The sequence below is a fragment of the Syngnathus typhle genome, linkage group LG17 (genome assembly GCF_033458585.1).
Source record: "Syngnathus typhle isolate RoL2023-S1 ecotype Sweden linkage group LG17, RoL_Styp_1.0, whole genome shotgun sequence".
Classification (NCBI taxonomy): domain Eukaryota; kingdom Metazoa; phylum Chordata; class Actinopteri; order Syngnathiformes; family Syngnathidae; genus Syngnathus; species Syngnathus typhle.
In genome coordinates, this window is record NC_083754.1 from 6,847,889 (window position 1) to 6,866,116 (window position 18,228).

Sequence of the window (18,228 nt, forward strand, 5' to 3'; positions counted from 1 at the left end):
TTGGAATCTCTCCAAGGTCAAGATCTTTTTAGTGTGTTGGCGTCGACTAGAATAATACGAGGACAAACAGTAACTCCGAACAGAGCCAGCCATCTTTGACCTCCAGCTGCTCTGCTTCCTCTCCGGCCTCCCAGGGTGGGACTCGTCGGGGGCTGCAAAAACTCTCATGTATCTACTGTTCCTACACTCCCCGTCGGCTCTCCGATCACATCTTCAGTTGTAGCCTTAAGTGCCATATTTTTCCACTAGACCCGCATTCTTGCGTCTGTGACCAAAATAAAAGCAGTACAGTAACATGAAGATGTTGCAGATGATGGCAGCTTTGACCGAGGACGGCGTGCAATGTGATGCCGTGGCTGGATCCCCTCAGGAAGTGTGCGCAGCAGAGCGAACAGAGGAAGTTGACTCTGCTGTGATGTTTATGCTGGGCGAGGATGCGACAGAGCAACTTTGATTCGACCCCCCGACACACACACACACACACACACACACTCCCTCCTTTATTCCATGCGTGTCTCATTAAATCACTCCCCTTTGTTTTTTTCCACTTTGAATGAAAAGCAAACAAGTGGATGGCTCGATAAGAGATGCGCTTAAAGCAAGGTTGATTTATTCCCGCAGCGCTGTTGCGAAAATGAAAAAACATCTCTGCGGTGAACATCTGGTCACGTTATGAGATAAAATCAATGCGTGTGTGACTTGAAACAAAAACCCGCAGTGTTTTTATTTCTAAAGATCAAACGTGCACGGAATTGCTAGCTCGCACATTAGCATGTTCGCCTAGTAGCATAAAACACGTAGCCAGAACTGTTCAGAATATTTTATGCTATTTAATATTCATTAAACGGATGAAATGAAATAGAAGTTAAACCTTTTTATTTAAATTCATCGCTCTTTGCAGAGGATAAAAAATATATGTCTGTGTTTATTTATTGTATTTGCATCCCTCCGTTTTAACTGAGATGCTATCTCTTTTGAAGATAAGATTTACTTGTATGACTTCCAATGGGAATTTATGCTTTGTTTTTCTCTTCTTTCGGGAATGTTTGGGAATGGCCGTTATCTGTATCGTGTTTGACACAAACAGGACCGACCGCTCTGGTTGCCAGGCGCGCAACGGCGCACACAGGGTCATCAGCAAACATCTCTCGGGTCAACCGGGGCTACGACCACCATGAGGGCTCTGAGATCACTCTGAGTTGGTTTTGGTTGAATTTCAAGACGCCATTTGTTCCTCTCTCTAAAATCAAGAGGAATTTTCATGGTGGATTTGCTCTATTTTTACAATGAATAAGCATCTTTGTGTAATTATGTGGCATTTTTTGCACACAGTCAAGCTTCTGCACTGACACGGAACGTCGCCTTTACCTTCCTCACTGATAGTGCGACTACAAAGGGAACCAAATGACAGTGATGAGGTGAGTTCCTTTCCTTTTCATCTTGTTCTCTCTTTGTGGCCAAACAGGAAGACTGTCTTTTTTTTCCCCCCCCAGCATTCTATCATTGTGACCGTCTCCATTCAACTTCCTCCCCTTTGTGACCCAACAACAATAGCGCATGGAACATAAACGGGACAGTAAAGTAAGGTTCAAAAAGTATCTGGCTCCATTGTAAAAATAAACATATGGGATAGATGGATGGCTTGGATCTAATATTTGCTTTCCGGAATTGAGGAATGGTTCCAAAATGTCTTCCTTTACACTTACCTTTAAGGGTAAAAAAAATAAATAATTGCATTTGGGTTTATTCAACTCTACCATTTGCTTTCTGGGATGTTTATTTTAAATTAATCAGACCATTGATCGGTTATGAGAATGCTGTCCAGCCAAATATCGTAATCGGCATCGGGGTTAATTGTATAGATCTGTGTTCTGGAACATCTGCCCCATGATAAATTTGGTTTCTCTGTAATCCGTTAACTGGAATATTCCAAAAGGACTCGCATACAGCTCCGATCGGGTTAATTGGATTTGCTCAATTACAAGCACGCCGATTATCGCCTCCCATCTCAAACCGTCAATGTTCTCATGCAAAAACATCCATAAGCCGCCTTTAAATCAAAGCGCACAGAAGCATGAGAAACACGATCCGGGCAAGGCGGCGAAAGACGCGGGGATGGATTACGACGGCGTTTCCCATGATCCCGCCACTCTCCGGGGACAGACGGCCAGTGGCTCCCCTGGCTTGTCATTACCGTCGACGGGAGCCCACAATAGGTCAGGGAGATGAGATAACATTGTGAGTGGCCCGAGCAGCAGGTGAGCGACTCAATGGCTCTGATTAGGTATCTGGGTCCCAGGGTGTAGCGTTGCCTCAGGGCCCTCGGGGGGCCTCGGCCCCACCATCTGCCGACCCGAATTCCCGCTCAGCGCGCTGGCACAAACTTGTTCTGTTGCTGCCGGGCATTTCTTTGGGGTTTCTTCTGTTACCTTTCACGTGACACTTTGTCACACTTTTAAATATTAGCGCAAAGGTGAAACAAGGGCAACAAAGAAGCACTGCTAGCAGAATTGTTTTGTTTGCTGGAATTTTAGTGGAAGAATGTCTTGGGTTGTTGAGTGGCAGGCGCAACCCACCGAGTTAGGCTTGTGGTTAGGGTTTCAGGTCAAGGGTCAGGGCTGCGAGTGAAGTTTGGGGTCAGTTAATGAGCGTGACTGAACTGGAAAATCAAGAAACTAATTTATCAGCGGCTAGGGGCTAGGGGGCGCTATATCGATTATCACTGCAAATAAAAATAAAACCAGCCACCAATGTGCTGTTTGATTTTGAATTCTGCCCATTTGATTATTTTGCCGTCTCGTCAGCTTTTTACGAATCCGAAATGTGATCTAATAAGAGTAATGCAGACATCTGGAGAAGCATTTTAAATCAGTTAAGACCCGATGACCGTGACTGGCACCTTTTGACCCCTCATGCATAGATCTTGACACGCTGAGTTAGAATACTTCGCGTATGTACGTGTGTCTGTGTGTTTGCATCAGTGGACTTTTCGTCGTCAGGCAGAGGGAAAAAAAAGGAGAAATGATGATGACAAGTCCAGATGTGGAGTTACGACCCCACTTGCCACCTCCATGGCCCTAATCTCGAACCCCTGACCCCTGCTGGGCCTACAGAAGGCCCGTGTTTTGATAGCGCTCCGCATGGGCTCACCCCTTTGCATTTGGAGCATGCTGGGGTGTTAGCGTGAATGCTAAGCTAACACGCCACATGATTGAGTGACAGCACGTTGGCTGCCCAGTGGAATGTTGGTCCGTTAAAATAGAGAAAAGATTAGGTACATCATCGAAGCACGTCCAGCCTGTGCTGAGAAACGCCCCCACGAAAACTCGCTGATAAGCTGCAGCTATGCAAACAAATAGTTGAAACAATAACGTCTTGCATTTATGAAGACATGTTTTGAGGGAGGGCAACCAGACCTTTGCCCTCGAGCAAATACTCAGTGGGAGGATGTGTTCGTGCGGCATGCAGAGTTGTCCGTTATTTGGAGACCTCCCAACCTCCCGCGCCAGGAAAACCCCCGAGTACAAGAGCAGTGTGGAGCCAAAACATTACACTTTAAGTCAATATTTTCTTGGAAAAAGCGGAAGTGGCCATTATGAGCACTAACATAGCTGAATTTAACTACTTTCTCAAGCCATCATTAGCACAGCATTTTCACAACGTCACCTACAGGCAGGTTTATTTTTGGAACTTACTTTAAATTATTCGCCCGATCCACACACAAATAATGTGTCATAGTGTTCAGCACATGCAATTGACATGTGTTGCTTACTGAAGCATTTGCATGTGCTTTTCGGCAGCCCAGACTTTATTGTGCCTCGGCACGCTTGTCAGTCAGCGTGCATAATAGAAAGGAGGTCACGTGGTCACAGGCAGTGTGCCCTAAACACAACACAACACATAGGCATTTAAAAGACAACAAAAGCGGACAAGTGACGCATTAACAATGCTGACCTGCATCTTGGAAATAACATTTCGTGCCAGTTTAATCCGTTTATTTTCATATATAGGGTTCAGTTATTTACAGCTCAGTCAGAGGTTTTAATTGAACAATTCAGAAAACTAAGTTTAAGAGTTGCTCCAATTTAATCATTTATACGTTTATGTAAAATTTACATTTATTTTATTCTATAAATGATCGACAGCTCCTAAAAACAAATGTTGGTATTTCGAGAATATTTTAATGAAAATTATAAATGGTCAAAATATCAACAATGTAAAAGTGATTTGTTTGGACTTCTATTTAATCCAATGCTGCTTGTTATTAATGTGTTTTCAGTGTCGTGCGGTTTATCCACCACCCATTCCTTTTCCCGAACCGAAAGGTCGATACTTGAAACTTGAGCTTTAAATTTAAAAAGGTGCTCTGGTTCCCTCATGTGTTCATTGTGAGAACTGTATGTTATGGCCAAGTCGTTCGATTCGGAGGGCATTCTACATTAGATGAAATAGATCGAAAGACCATACATGATGTGGTGAAGGGGTTCATAAAATAGAAGAAAAGGTAGTTAGAACAGGTTTTTTAGTTTTATAAATTGATAGTTCGACAGGTCGGTCAGTTTCCCTGGTGGTCTAGTGGTTAGGATTCGGCGCTCTCACCGCCGCGGCCCGGGTTCGATTCCCGGTCAGGGAACTCTGTATTTTTATTTCCTCGATTCATGCGCCATGGTACAGTTTTATCTGATCAGAATAAAACCGTTTAGTGTACGTGTACGCTTCCCTGGTGGTCTAGTGGTTAGGATTCGGCGCTCTCACCGCCGCGGCCCGCGTTCGATTCCCGTTCAGGGGACTTGGTACTTTTATTTCCTCGATTCATGCGCCATGGTACAGTTTTATCTGATCGGAATAAAACCGTTTGGTGTACGTGCACGCTTCCCTGGTGGTCTAGTGGTTAGGATTCGGCGGTCTCACTTCCGCGGCCCGGGTTCGATTCCCGGTCAGGGAATTCGGTATTTTTATTTCCTCGATTCATGCGCCATGGTACAGTTTTATCTGATCACAATAAGACCGTTTAGTGTGCGTGCACGCTTCCCTGGTGGTCTAGTGGTTAGGATTCGTCGCTCTCACCGCCGCGGCCCGGGTTCGATTCCCGGTCAGGGAACTCGGTATTTTTATTTCGTCGCTTTATGCGCCAAGGTACAGTTTTATCTGATCGCAATAAAACCGTTTGGTGTACGTGCACGCTTCCCTGATGGTCTAGTGGTTAGGATTCGGCGCTCTCACCGCCGCGGCCCGGGTTCGATTCCCGGTCAGGGAACTCAGCATTTTTATTTCGTCGCTTTATGCGCCAAGGTACAGTTTTATCTAATCGCAATAAAACCGTTTAGTGTACGTGCACGCTTCCCTGGTGGTCTAGTGGTTAGGATTCGGCGCTCTCACCGCCGCGGCCCGGGTTCGATTCCCGGCCAGGGAACTAAGTATTTTCATTTCCTCGCTTTATGCGCCAAGGTACCGTTTTATCTCATCACAATAAAACCGTTTGGTGTACGTGCACGCTTCCCTGGTGGTCTAGTGGTTAGGATTCGGCGCTCTCACCGCCGCAGCCCGGGTTCGATTCCCGGCCAGGGAACTAAGTATTTTTATTTCCTCGCTTTATGCGCCTAGGTACAGTTTTATCTGATCGCAATAAAACCGTTAGGGTATGTGCACGCTTCCCTGTTGGTCTAGTGGTTAGGATTCGGCGCTCTCACCGCCGCGGCCCGGGTTCGATTCCCGGTCAGGGAACTCGGTATTTTTATTTCGTCGCTTTATGCGCCAAGGTACAGTTTTATCTGATCACGATAAAACCGTTTGGTTTACGTGCACGCTTCCCTGGTGGTCTAGTGGTTAGGATTCGGCGCTCTCACCGCCGCGGCCCGGGTTCGATTCCCGGTCAGGGAACTCGGTATTTTTATTTCCTCGCTTTATGCGCCAAGGTACCGTTTTATCTGATCACAATAAAACCGTTTGGTATACGTGCACGCTTCCCTGGTGGTCTAGTGGTTAGGATTCGGCGCTCTCACCGCCGCGGCCCGGGTTCGATTCCCGGTCAGGGAACTCGGTATTTTTATTTCGTCGCTTTATGCGCCAAGGTACAGTTTTATCTAATCGCAATAAAACCGTTTGGTGTACGTGCACGCTTCCCTGGTGGTCTAGTGGTTAGGATTCGGCGCTCTCACCGCCGCGGCCCGGGTTCGATTCCCGGTCAGGGAACTCGGTATCTTTATTTCGTCGCTTTATGCGCCAAGGTACAGTTTTATCTGATCGCGATAAAACCGTTTGGTTTACGTGCACGCTTCCCTGGTGGTCTAGTGGTTAGGATTCGGCGCTCTCACCGCCGCAGCCCGGGTTCGATTCCCGGCCAGGGAACTAAGTATTTTTATTTCCTCGCTTTATGCGCCTAGGTACAGTTTTATCTGATCGCAATAAAACCGTTAGGGTATGTGCACGCTTCCCTGGTGGTCTATTGGTTAGGATTCGGCGCTCTCACCGCCGCGGCTCGGGTTCGATTCCCGGTCAGGGAACTCGGTATTTTTATTTCCTCGATTCATGCGCCATGGTATAGTTTTATCTGATCGCAATAAAACCGTTTGGTATACGTGCACGCTTCCCTGGTGGTCTAGTGGTTAGGATTCGGCGCTCTCACCGCCGCGGCCCGGGTTCGATTCCCGGTCAGGGAACCTGGTATTTTTATTTCCTCGATTCATGCCCCATGGTACAGGTTCATCTGATCTGAATAAAACCGTTTGCTGTACGTGCACGCTTCCCTGGTGGTCTAGTGGTTAGGATTCGGCGCTCTCACCGCCGCGGCCCGGGTTCGATTCCCGGTCAGGGAACGTAGTATTATTATTTCCTCGCTTTATGCGCCATGGTATAGTTTTATTTGATCTCAATAAAACCGTTTGGTGTGTGTGCACGCTTCCCTGGTGGTCTAGTGGTTAGGATTCGGCGCTCTCACCGCCGCGGCCCGGGTTCGATTCCCGGTCAGGGAAAGTAGTGTTTTGATGTCCTCGCTTTATACAGCTATTTGTAGTATTTCTAAGGTATAATTTTATTTGATGACATAAAATAATATTCCTGCACGCAATGGCTAGTAAGTATAACCGTATAGTATTAATCTGAGTAACTTGACTTCCTCCATTTTCCTAATATATATTCAGTACTAAATATGAGTTGTAAGTAATTGGGACGCTTACAAACATCTCCGCTTTCTTGACAACCCAACTTGAACAAATCTTTGATGCATTATTGTAAAGGGTTTAAGTTCACTATCGGGCCACCCGGGTCAAACCAGCTCAATGATGCCTTTAGCGCCGTCGAGAGGTAATCTATCGCATTGCAGTGTGGTGATAGATTCAGGAACCCTCGTAAAATTCACAAAATGGTGAAAATTAAATTAAGGTAACATAAAACACAGAAAACAAAACAAAGTTAATAAAGAGTAATAAGTAGACAAAACAAGGACAGAAATAAAGAGCACTATCTAAATCCACCATCATTAAAGATGATGGCATATTCCAAAGCTCGTTCATATGAAATGAATACGATTGCATGTATTATAGCTACAAACGCTTTAATCTAGCCCCGTTTAAAACATCATAAAACATTTGGCACGTTAAGCTGACAGCCGGACTTTATAGTGGCCATTTGTCCTCTGGACTTTACACCAGAGGCAGCCTCCTACAACTTTAAGGAATAAATGACTTGTTTTTTCGTTTCTGCAGGAAATCACATGGAGGTGCTCTTGAGCTCACATGACAGTCCGAGCCATGGCCGGAGAGATCAATGAAGGTACAGTATGTGCATTTCTCTCCCCCATCGCTTTCCTCTGCGCGTTTTTGCAAATCATAAACTTTTTCTTTCCCTTTGCTGCGTGCGTAGATCAAGCGTAAAGTTAGCTAAAACGATTCTGTTGGTCGTGTGTTCACATCGTTCAAGTACCGATGACAACTCTTGTGTTTTGAACTTGTATTTTCCTCCCACCTGTTAACGTACAAAACGTGTCAAACCGATGAAGATTTGATGCAGTTTTCTCAAAAATCTACGTTAATTTGGTGTGCTGAAACAGTAGAAAATGACCCTAATAATGCCAATTCATTAATTGATTTTTGAGGCTATTGTATATTACAAAAATAGCCAACTCCTCGATGTATGGTTTGCTATAAGTAGATAAAAGTGAAATAATTTGAGCTGACATGTAAAGGCAGATCATAAAAGTCACATGGTGAGTGCAAGTCGTGAAATGTTTTTTTTGATGAGCGTGCAGATTGTGGCAACATGGGGATGGAGTGGTTAGCATGTCTACCACTCAGGACTGAGCTCTGGATTCGAAGTGTGGAATCTGCATGTTGTCATCTTTCTTTCCCCGGATATGCTGGCTTCCTCCCACACTCCCAAAACATGCTTGTTAGGTTCTTTGAAACCTAAATTGTGAATGCCCACCCTAAGAGGTCACGCAGTTCCAAAAACAAATTGATAAATTATTCCTCTCCAGGCTCAGTTCCTGCCTACTACCGAGAAGTGCACGAGGCTGTCTGCTGCCAGAATGATGAGAAGGTTCAGGTTGAAGTGTTTCAAAGGTTACTTGAAAGTACCAAACTCTCCAAGGCAGTTCAAGCCCAGGTGAGGTGTTTCAGATTTTGACGCAAACACGCTAATTGTTTGTTGAAATGATGTACTCGATGATGTTACGTGTTTGTTTGTGATGACAAAGACTTCCCCACCCTTATGAATCGAGTTGGAAATCAAAAAACATTCAAACGGGGGTGTGTAGACTTTTAATACAAAGACAAAAATAACAGATCCAAACTGAAACCTTTATTTTTGCGGCTTTGTGTCCATTCCTGCACAGACGGAATGCAAACCACAGTTAGATTGGCCCACTTGTGTGACGCTGATTCGTTTTGTCGCCTAACCGTCTTTGTTTGACCTCCGCCAGATTGCAGAAAAAGTTTACACAGCCGCCGATGGATTCTTGAGCAAGTTGGCATTTTACAAAGCGCTCGCTTTCATCGCCGTCGCCCAGCAAGGGAAGCAACCGAGTCTCAAAGTCCTGGAGAGCTACATTCAAGGTAGATAAGCGTTTGAAAAGTCAATGTTTAGTCGATGGAGTCCTTGGGTCATGCTTCTGTTGCAGAGTTCCCCAAGCCTCAGCTGCGGGAGCCGTGTGAGTTGCGCACGCTGAGGATGCAGCCGGCTCAGCGAGACCCGCTGACGCTGTCCCTGGACCTGGACAGGCTGCTGAAGAGAGACGCTGTCAAGGTGGAGCTCATACCGGAGAAGAAAGGCTTGTTTCTCAAGCATGTGGAGTACATGGTCACAAGCCTGGTGAGGAAGAGCGTCCAATCACGGAAGAGGAACTTAAAATTGGATCTAATTTGACTTTGTTTTCTTTCCCCTCAGCGTTACAAAATGTCCGTTTACCGGCGCTACAGTGACTTTGACGTCTTCCACGAGGTCCTGCTTCAGAGATTCGCCTACAGAGTGGTGCCCTCGCTTCCACCCAAAAGAATGCTCAAAGGAGGTACGAGCTGGCCTCGACGCTCCACATTCCGCCTTTATCCAAACAGGATGCAGATCTTGATAGTTTGATTGTGACGGAACCTGGTTTTCCTTCCCTCGCTGAGACTTGCGATGTAATGTCTTTTACCGCAGTCCTGATGTCGTTTTCCGAGCGGGACTTCATCGAGGCCAGGAGGCGAGCGCTGGGGAGGTTCCTCAACTTGGTGGCGCTGCATCCTTTCTTCTCAGAGGACGAGCTGGTCAAGACCTTCTTCACCTTCAGCGGCTCTGTATGCCTTTTTTCCTTTCTGCAAACATGCTGCCTCGGCAAAGCGAGGAGTGATATCGCCACGGCAACTTCCAGTTATTCAATGCCCCCCCCCCCCCGCCTTTTCAACCCACTTTGCAAACAGGATGTCCAGATTAGGCTGCGTGACGCTTACAAGAAAACCGGCGACGAGTTCATAACTAACAGATACGCAACCGTGGCAAAGGTTTGCAAATTTGATCAACTTCCAGTCGATTCTGAGAAGCTCTCACTGTTGCTGCTTTTTCGCCAGGAATTCCTCCCCACCGACATCCAGGTGCAGTTCACCGTGAGCAGAGAACTCATCAAGAACATCCACAACAACTTCACCAAACTGCGCGAGCGCGCCGAGAGGATCGCCGAGCGTTCCAAGGGCAACGCCAATGACCTCCTCATGTTCGGCAGGGAGATTAGGTATTTTGTTCCAAAATGAAATATTCCCCGCTTGTACTCAAGTCAACTCCGCCGTCAGCACGTTGAGCTCGGACACGTCGTCCCTCCCGTCGTTGGCGTCGTCGCAGAGCACGTGGAGCCGTCTGTGTCACTCCCTCAAAAGTCTCTCGGTGGAGTTCGCCGTGCTCTCGGATAAAGCGACTCAGCAGGTGCGACTCGGTCTTCCCCCCGATGTCACCGCGGCAATCGAAAATTAACGGCGTCTCACGTAACGTCCTCAGGGCCGACGGGAAGATGACGACGTGGTGGAACGACTCAATCTTTTCCTGGACTTGCTGCAGTCGTACAAGGTAGGTGCTTTCTTCCGCGTCGCCGATCGGGCATCGAAAATAAAATCGCTTGCTCTCCAGGACCTGTGCGAGCGCCACGAGAAGGGCGTGCTTCACGAGCATCAGCGGGCGCTACACAAGTACGGCGTGATGAGAAGGCAAATGATGACCAACACGGTGCAAAGTAAAGAGCACGTGTTGGTGGAGCAGCTGGAATCGCGGATCGTTCAGGTAGGAGTCGAACGTGCTCATGAACCAAGTGCATCAAGGACGCTCATGTTTTTGTTCTTTTCCTTTGATTGCGTTCCTAGCAAGAGAACGCCTTGCAGACCATGGAGTTGCGTAACTACTTTTCGCTCTTCTGCCTTCACCAAGAGACGCAACTCATCTTCACCTACCTGCCCATCACGGCACACATCTTGAGAGCCTTTGTGGACTCGCAGGTGCAAGGGCATCGAGAGGTAACGCCGCGCTATTTTATTTTTGAGCTATGCCCAGCTATTTGGAAAACAATTTTTTAACCGCCACAAGGTGGCGCCAAAACACAGTCTGCATAGAAATTTACTGTATTTTCCGGACTATTAAGGCGCACCTAAAAACCTAAAATTTTCTCAAAAGTCGACAGTGCGCCTTATATATGGACCAAATTCTTAAATTTAAACTGGCCTGAAGCATTGTGTCATGAAATCAATCATAAGAGGCCCGCTGAAGACTATGAATCGTGAATCAAAAAGACTATGGAGCATAATTTTGTGATTTTAAAGTAATTTGTTGCGTCTGAAGTTGAAATAAAAAAGATCCAATGGAGAATGATTTGATTTGGATGAAAAATCTGACATGATGCATTAACCGTGCGCCTTATAGTCCGGTGCGTCTTATATAAGGACGAAGTTTTAAAATGGGCCATTCATTGAAGGTGCGCTTTATAGTCCAGAAAATACAGTAATTAAAATGGTGACGTGTAAGGATCGGCTATTTGTGATGGAAAGGAGATAAAATTAGCTTGGGTTGTCAGAGAATTTTATTTTTTTCAATTTTAAGATTCAGAGAAATAAGATATCCCTGTCTTTGCAGATGGGCACAGTGTGGAATGAACTGCAACCAAAATTCAGCTCTCTCTTGAGTGGGAACAACGGCTCCAAACCTGCGCTTTAGCAAATGGATCTGTCGTGACGCAAGGACGAAACTGGAAGACAAAAAAGATTTTCCCTACTGCACAGCGCACATTACGTTTAGTTCAAGTGGCGTTTCCAACCACTCACTGTTTGAATTTATTAGTTTTGGCCTTTTGACATTTTGGCTGTCGACTAGTATTTGCGTGTCCAAATTGCACAGCGCACATTCTTACCCTTTATGTTCATAAGTTATTGCGTAAGAAGTGGAGGGGCAAAAAAAATCGAGTATATTTTACGTTATTTAAACCCTGGGAATCGTGTTTATTTTTACTCTCAGATTTTTGATACAGGTGATACACGTCTTTATCGGCGTGCTTCCTTTTTTTGCCGTCTTGTTTTTTGGAGTTATTCATTGTTGACATGACTCAACCACGTGCTTTTGTTTCATAAGCTAATTTAAAGCACCACAATTCAGTTACTGAGAACACGAGCTGAGCTTTTGATGACACTCCAGATGTGCAATATGGATAGTAGAAATCCCACAAACCAGGTGACACCAGTTTCAAAGCTGTTTTGGAACACTTTTTGTATTCTTAGAAAAGAATTGACACCTTGTAGAAAGTGATTTGCACATCTTACAAACAATACTGCACAATTTATGGTGGCATTTTATAGGAAATCAGATGACTGATGAATATGTTGATATTTTGCCGTGTTAAACAATAAAATGAAGGAAATTGCCAGATTTGTATTTTTACACATTACTAATGAATCGTTCGACTTTTGCGATCAGAAAGGACAATGATAATAGTGCTTGGCAACAACCAGCCACTAGATGGCGCCAAATGCGTGCTGTGTGCAAAAATTGACAACAGGTTAAATTTCCCCAATCAAATAAGTGAATTTGCTGGAAACAAAGAGACAATTGACAAACTTTATGCTCACCCCTAATTGTGCTATTATACATTTTGGTCCAATATTTTTTGGCATTTTACCAGTATTCATATTTTTCCAGTAATGGCAAAGGCAACGTCTAGAAGATGATATATATGATATATACACCTCCCACACAGCTTCCCATCATCTCACAGCTCATCCACCTCGTCCAGCTTGTAGCTTAGAATAACGTCGTGGCCTTGGAACTGAACGTTGCCCACAAATTTCTTCTTCTGCAGTAGCAGCGGGAACCACAGCTTGTCGTCGGGCCACATTTGCTCAAAAGGGATTTTGTCAGAGTCGAACCAGCGAGGTCTCATTTCTATAGCATGAGAAAGTGAACATTTGATTCCTGGTCCAAATCAAATGTTTCATGAAACTGGTGATGTGGAAAAGTACCTTCCGTTTCCGTTGGCTCTCCATTGTACGAGTCGGCTCTAAAAATATGGACGTCGAGCAGCTGCGCATCACTGACCATTTCAAATTTGATGTTTCCCACCTTTTCCAGCGTGTCCACTGTGAGGCCACTTTCTTCAAGGAGTTCCCTAACCCCCCAAAAAAGAAACAGTGTCTTACAACAGACCCAGTAATATCTGGCAAGAACAATCTTTCAGCAGAGGATAAAGAATACATGCCTGTCAGTACACTCATATTGTCTGTCTACATGTGTTGCATGTTTATAGTGTCCATGCAAACATCCCCATTTATCAAAAATAAACATACCTCCTTGCTCCTTCCTCGACAGTTTCTCCGCTTTGGACTTTCCCCCCAAAACCATTCCACCTCCCAGCCCCGAACCCTCGCTTCTTCATGCCCAGTAGCACCCGGCCAGGCTGGACCACCAGAACCAGAGTCAGCAGCTTGGAACTCAACATCCCTCTTGTCTCAAAAAAGGAATTGATCAATTACATCAACCAAAACGTACAACTTGTGTCACTACTTAAAACATCAGCTGTTCTGTTTGGGTCCGGTAAACAAGGAATGTGTCACTCGGAAATATAACCGACCAGAAACAAACGCGATGGGTTTCTACGTTTAAACAATTCAGAGCCTCAATTATATCCAACCCAAACAGAAAATGAACCAGCACTTATACGTTGTACTCATGGAAAACATAAATGCCTAAAAAACTGGCATATTGTCAATTTAAAGCAAACGAATATGGGTTCGTGGAAACTTTGTTTCAGAGGACACATATAGCCGATGCACGCCATTCAATTGAAAGTTGAGACATGCGCGGTTCAACACGCTTTCTGTCAACCCAAGCTGTCATTCACATTTGTCCTCCAAAACATGTTTTATTTTCTCCACCGTAGGTTTTTCCATTCATCGTGTCGCCTCCCGAAAAAGAAAAGCAACGCGGAGCAGAGGTGGCTCGCTCGTCAGGCGAACGACCCTTACGTCAAAGCTTCACACGCTCTAAACTTTCGCTGCCGGAGCGCCTTCAAGTTGCTGGAGATTGATGACAAGTTCCGCCTGTTGCAGCCCGGGATCGGCGTGGTGGACTGCGGGGCGGCGCCCGGAGCCTGGAGCCAGGTGGCCGTGCACCGGGTCAATTCAGCGGGGACAGGTGAGTTCATTGTTGGGGGATTGTTAATTTCATGAAGCCTTCGTTGTTTAGTTTGGCATGAAATAACCTTGCCTGCTTATAAACTGTACATTAAAACTGTCCAATGATTACGAGAAAGGTCTGGAAATCTACACAAAATGTAAAAACAAAAAATGTGGAATACGACTGACTGAACTGTACTACTAAGGCAGTGATTGTTTTGCACACCAGAGATTGGACCAAGTCTCAAGTAAGTCTCAAGTCTTAACCTTAAAGTCTCAAGTAAAAACCAAGTCATTTTTTTCTTGGGCGAGTCAAGTCAGATTGTCAAGTCTTTAAATAGGTCAAGTCACCTTATTATTGCAATTTTACCTGCAGAATCTGATCTTACCAGCGCTCCTACCGTGTTATCGATATTATTTTAATTGTATGATTATTTTTTTATTCAAACTGAAAACATAAACTAAATAACACTGAAGTCATTCAAGTAATTGTGTCTCAAGTCAAGTCCCGAGTCTTTAACTTCCAAGTCGAGTCTCAAGTTTATTTTTTGTCAAGTCAAGTCACAAGTTATCAAAACAGCGACTCGAGTCAACTCGAGTCCAAGTCACAGTGACTCGAGTCCCCATCTCTGGTGCACACAATTAGAGTTTGCCCACTTGTATCCAACTTCCATTGAAAGTAAATTGCTAGTTCAAAAATAGAATATTTTGCATGCTGTGCCTTGCCTGTATGCATATCCACCTAAAGATAGATGACTTCATGTGTTTTAACTAAAGAGCCAACATCACCCATGGGTACAGTCATCGGTATTGACCTCCTAAACGTAGCACCTCTGGATGGTGCCCACTTTCTGTCAAGCCATGACGTCACTGACCCTGCCACGCACGCCAAGCTGCCCGACTTACTGCCTGGCGGCCGGGCTCATGTCCTCCTCAGCGACATGGCGCCCAACGCCAGCGGCTTTCGGGAGATGGACCACGAGAGGCTCGTCGGTTTGTGCTTGTCACTACTGGACTTGGCAGAGACTATTTTGCGCCCTGGAGGCTCTCTGCTGTGCAAATATTGGGATGGTTCCCTGGCCCATCATCTCCAGGACAAACTTTGTCTCACGTTTGAGAGTGTTCGGAGTTTAAAGCCACATGCGAGCCGCAAAGATTCTGCAGAGAGGTATTTCCTTGCCAGAAACTACAGGAAACCAGTGAGTGGATAGACTTTATTACCGCTACGAAAGAAGGACAAAATAGTTTCTGCCATTTTTTCCATTACACGGTCCTGTCAAACCAAGTGTCACTCTAGATCTGATCCAGATTTGGCATCAAGTGCAATCGTCCAAATCCAGTTGAACATGTTCGGATGTTCCCATGTCCATCTAATCACATTATATTATCTTGTATTTTAAAAAATATGTCTGTAGGACATTTGTTACCAGAAAGGACACAATTTGGATCACTTGTCAATCAACAGATAACAATAATATTGAATGCTATGATTTAAAAAAAAAAATGAAATATCGTATAGTGTAATTATTAAAACTCGAATGATTGAAGTAATTTGTAATAGTTACTCATTTTCCCTTTTTTTATGTACTGTAATATCTTTCCCCCACATTGATTAGGATACAACTGCATCCTCTGTAAGTTATAAATAAGAGTATTGCATATAGTATCCATACTGTGTGTATGGATATGATAAATAGTTAAGAAAAAGTCCAATGAATTAAAACAAAACAAAATGACTGATACTTTATTAGTTACTGAAAGGAATTGAAGTGGTGGTGTGTGCTTGATAGTCAGGAAAATAGCTTGTAATATTTCACGATTAAAGAAATGAAAAACAAATAGTGGTTATGTATGTATGTATGTATGAATGATTATAGATATTGGCTCCCAATTTTAGGAAAGACCGACTGAAACGTGTTCCTTTTGAATACATCGTAGCTGCAATCTACCGCTCTCACCAATAGGTGGCACTGTTGAAGCGACCGAGAAGCCCCGATCGCCCCACGCTGTCTTGCATCTTTGCAAACAGTTGCAGCAGCGCTGGCTTAGAATGTAACCCTTCCCCAAGAAGCATATGCACCACCGAACCTCCGAGCTGGGCCCACAGTGTTTGTACTGCATTTACACTTTTCTGTTTGCTTGCAAGGAGCGGAAAAGACATTTAACCACCACCGCTCATGCTAATAATTGGCACCGGCGGCCATGTAGAAATAGCTCCCTCTGTCATTGAGAGCTAGTGATGAGGAGCCCTCACATATCGCATGACTAATGGCAAGGAAGGAGCATAGTGGAGGAGCATGGCGCACACAAAGTGTGGCTGCTGTCAGGCAAAAAGGGGAAATATTAGCAGTCTGGTGCACGCTTTGCCTTGAGACACTACATGCGAGTCATTCTTTTGCAGTGGCTCTCTCTTTTTGCTTCCTTGGAAACTATTTACCACCACTGGAACTGATGGAAATGATCTGCTCAAGGTTTACAATGTCACTTTTTGATATTTCCATCCATCATCATCACGTGTTAAAAGTTGGTAGAGGTGAAAGTGACCAATACAGCCTCATTCACAACTCTGCCCCATTTTGAGAGGAAACATTAAAAAAAAAAAAAAAAATGCCACTCTGGAGGTTGATAAGCTTTAAATTAAGCAGGCTGTTGTGTTTGTTGTGCCACAAAAGGCACCATCGGGAAACGGCTTTTCATGTCCTCAGTGAGGGATTGAATGGTGCTTTGTCAGTGGCAACATAATGCGGAGTCACGCCATTGTTGCCTGCGCATTCAGAATTCAAATGGACTTTTTAACTGGATGTGTGCTTCCTCAAAAATCAGCAATATTTCCTTGACACCAGTTGCTACTTTTTAATTATTCTCTTATGGCATCTTAATATTTAAAAGAAAGAGAGAGCGAAAAAATATGTAATTTAAATGCAACTAGGTGAGTTTGAGTAGCTCAGTTATAAAAAAAAAAAAACAATCACTATATTGTGTGTAATTTTCTGACGTCATGTTACTTGACTCATCGCTTTCATTCATCCCTTTGCCCTGACCTCGATTGATTTTCAAACTAGCGCTGCACATATTCTTCAAGTTTACAACACCGCCCACTAAAGTGCAGTTTTAAGACGGCACCGGTAGCTTTGTAGTATATTTTGCTTCGGTGCTGAAAGCTAATGGTAAATAGGAAGCGGCGGCACGGGTAAAATACACGCCTCATATTTACGGCAGCTCAATAATATTGACGCTCTGTCTCCAACTCTCTGCGTTGATTAACTCACTTCATTCAGATCTACTCTCAGGGGCTTGTTTCCGTCTCGACTGCAATCGATGGCCTTTCTGTTTGTTAAGCAGTCACGTGACTTCCACTTCCTCCCGAGCAGTAGCAACATCATCATATGCTCCATTGCCACAGCAAAAAAAAAAAAAAGTGATCAAATCACGTTAAAGTATAAAAAGTCCGATTCCCATGACGTTCCCTAATGATGCTTTTCTTTTCGGGTAACTCTCCAGAAGCTGTCTCGGCGGTGATTGTCAGATAGAGTTAAGTTGATAGACGGATGCCGGAGATGGCGGGCCCCCTCCATCAGTTAACCGTCATTTGATTTGGACCCCAGATAATAAACGGCGTCTTAACTGGGTCCCAAAATGTGCGCCTGGATGGCTGGGGCGCCGTGGGAATACAGAGGAAAGAAGGATAGAGACAAATTGGACCGCACATGTCAACAAAGACAGATTCGCCGGGGCCCTGCAATTGGATTAAACTTTTCAACAGTCTGACTAGACATTGACAGGCCGGCCTCCAGCGGCGCGCCGTGAAGTCCATTTGCTGTGGCCGGCCGGAGTGCCGCATTGATCTTTCCGAGCTCCTCTCAGCAGAGGTCCGACTATTTGCCTCATTTGTCTTTCAGATTTTATCTGATGCGCGGCATGGACGTAAACATGTCTCCTCGTTGAGCGTTATTAACAATTACAGCGCGGCCTCGAAAGCTGAAATTCGATGAACGATTTAGCTTTTTCTTCGTCGCGAAAAACGCAAGGACTTAGATCTATGTTGTACTCAGTTGTAGAGCATTTTATTCTTGAACTTTTTTTAGGTTTGAGGAGCCCCGCCTCCAATGTAAAAGAA

The 18,228-nt window shown here is 44.9% G+C and overlaps 3 protein-coding genes and 14 non-coding genes across 17 annotated transcripts; 16 read left to right on the plus strand and 1 right to left on the minus strand.

Moving 5' to 3' along the window:
- The first annotated feature begins 1,319 nt into the window (after positions 1-1,319).
- On the plus strand, positions 1,320-12,364 carry snx8a (sorting nexin 8a). The gene is made up of 15 exons (XM_061303470.1): positions 1,320-1,418; positions 1,494-1,581; positions 7,704-7,770; positions 8,474-8,601; positions 8,918-9,050; positions 9,116-9,306; positions 9,382-9,502; positions 9,634-9,770; positions 9,894-9,974; positions 10,041-10,201; positions 10,260-10,389; positions 10,462-10,530; positions 10,591-10,740; positions 10,821-10,970; positions 11,584-12,364. The coding sequence occupies exons 3-15, from the start codon at positions 7,734-7,736 to the stop codon at positions 11,662-11,664; spliced, it is 1,569 nt and encodes a 522-aa protein (XP_061159454.1). The 5' UTR covers positions 1,320-1,418; positions 1,494-1,581; positions 7,704-7,733; the 3' UTR covers positions 11,665-12,364.
- Positions 4,562-4,633, plus strand: trnae-cuc (transfer RNA glutamic acid (anticodon CUC)). Its single transcript has one exon. It is a non-coding gene; the product is annotated as a tRNA-Glu (tRNA).
- Positions 5,030-5,101, plus strand: trnae-cuc (transfer RNA glutamic acid (anticodon CUC)). The gene has a single exon. It is a non-coding gene; the product is annotated as a tRNA-Glu (tRNA).
- On the plus strand, positions 5,186-5,257 carry trnae-cuc (transfer RNA glutamic acid (anticodon CUC)). The gene has a single exon. It is a non-coding gene; the product is annotated as a tRNA-Glu (tRNA).
- Positions 5,342-5,413, plus strand: trnae-cuc (transfer RNA glutamic acid (anticodon CUC)). The gene has a single exon. It is a non-coding gene; the product is annotated as a tRNA-Glu (tRNA).
- Positions 5,498-5,569, plus strand: trnae-cuc (transfer RNA glutamic acid (anticodon CUC)). The gene has a single exon. It is a non-coding gene; the product is annotated as a tRNA-Glu (tRNA).
- trnae-cuc (transfer RNA glutamic acid (anticodon CUC)) lies at positions 5,653-5,724 on the plus strand. Its single transcript has one exon. It is a non-coding gene; the product is annotated as a tRNA-Glu (tRNA).
- On the plus strand, positions 5,809-5,880 carry trnae-cuc (transfer RNA glutamic acid (anticodon CUC)). Its single transcript has one exon. It is a non-coding gene; the product is annotated as a tRNA-Glu (tRNA).
- trnae-cuc (transfer RNA glutamic acid (anticodon CUC)) lies at positions 5,965-6,036 on the plus strand. Its single transcript has one exon. It is a non-coding gene; the product is annotated as a tRNA-Glu (tRNA).
- trnae-cuc (transfer RNA glutamic acid (anticodon CUC)) lies at positions 6,121-6,192 on the plus strand. Its single transcript has one exon. It is a non-coding gene; the product is annotated as a tRNA-Glu (tRNA).
- On the plus strand, positions 6,277-6,348 carry trnae-cuc (transfer RNA glutamic acid (anticodon CUC)). The gene has a single exon. It is a non-coding gene; the product is annotated as a tRNA-Glu (tRNA).
- trnae-cuc (transfer RNA glutamic acid (anticodon CUC)) lies at positions 6,432-6,503 on the plus strand. The gene has a single exon. It is a non-coding gene; the product is annotated as a tRNA-Glu (tRNA).
- trnae-cuc (transfer RNA glutamic acid (anticodon CUC)) lies at positions 6,588-6,659 on the plus strand. The gene has a single exon. It is a non-coding gene; the product is annotated as a tRNA-Glu (tRNA).
- On the plus strand, positions 6,744-6,815 carry trnae-cuc (transfer RNA glutamic acid (anticodon CUC)). The gene has a single exon. It is a non-coding gene; the product is annotated as a tRNA-Glu (tRNA).
- Positions 6,900-6,971, plus strand: trnae-cuc (transfer RNA glutamic acid (anticodon CUC)). Its single transcript has one exon. It is a non-coding gene; the product is annotated as a tRNA-Glu (tRNA).
- Positions 12,194-13,563, minus strand: nudt1 (nudix (nucleoside diphosphate linked moiety X)-type motif 1). The gene is made up of 3 exons (XM_061303474.1): positions 13,284-13,563; positions 12,960-13,105; positions 12,194-12,882 (listed from the first exon to the last, which is right to left on the minus strand). The coding sequence occupies exons 1-3, from the start codon at positions 13,433-13,435 to the stop codon at positions 12,710-12,712; spliced, it is 471 nt and encodes a 156-aa protein (XP_061159458.1). The 5' UTR covers positions 13,436-13,563; the 3' UTR covers positions 12,194-12,709.
- Positions 13,564-13,770: 207 nt separating this feature from the next.
- On the plus strand, positions 13,771-15,847 carry mrm2 (mitochondrial rRNA methyltransferase 2). The gene is made up of 2 exons (XM_061304203.1): positions 13,771-14,130; positions 14,889-15,847. The coding sequence occupies exons 1-2, from the start codon at positions 13,854-13,856 to the stop codon at positions 15,320-15,322; spliced, it is 711 nt and encodes a 236-aa protein (XP_061160187.1). The 5' UTR covers positions 13,771-13,853; the 3' UTR covers positions 15,323-15,847.
- The last annotated feature ends 2,381 nt before the right edge of the window (positions 15,848-18,228 follow it).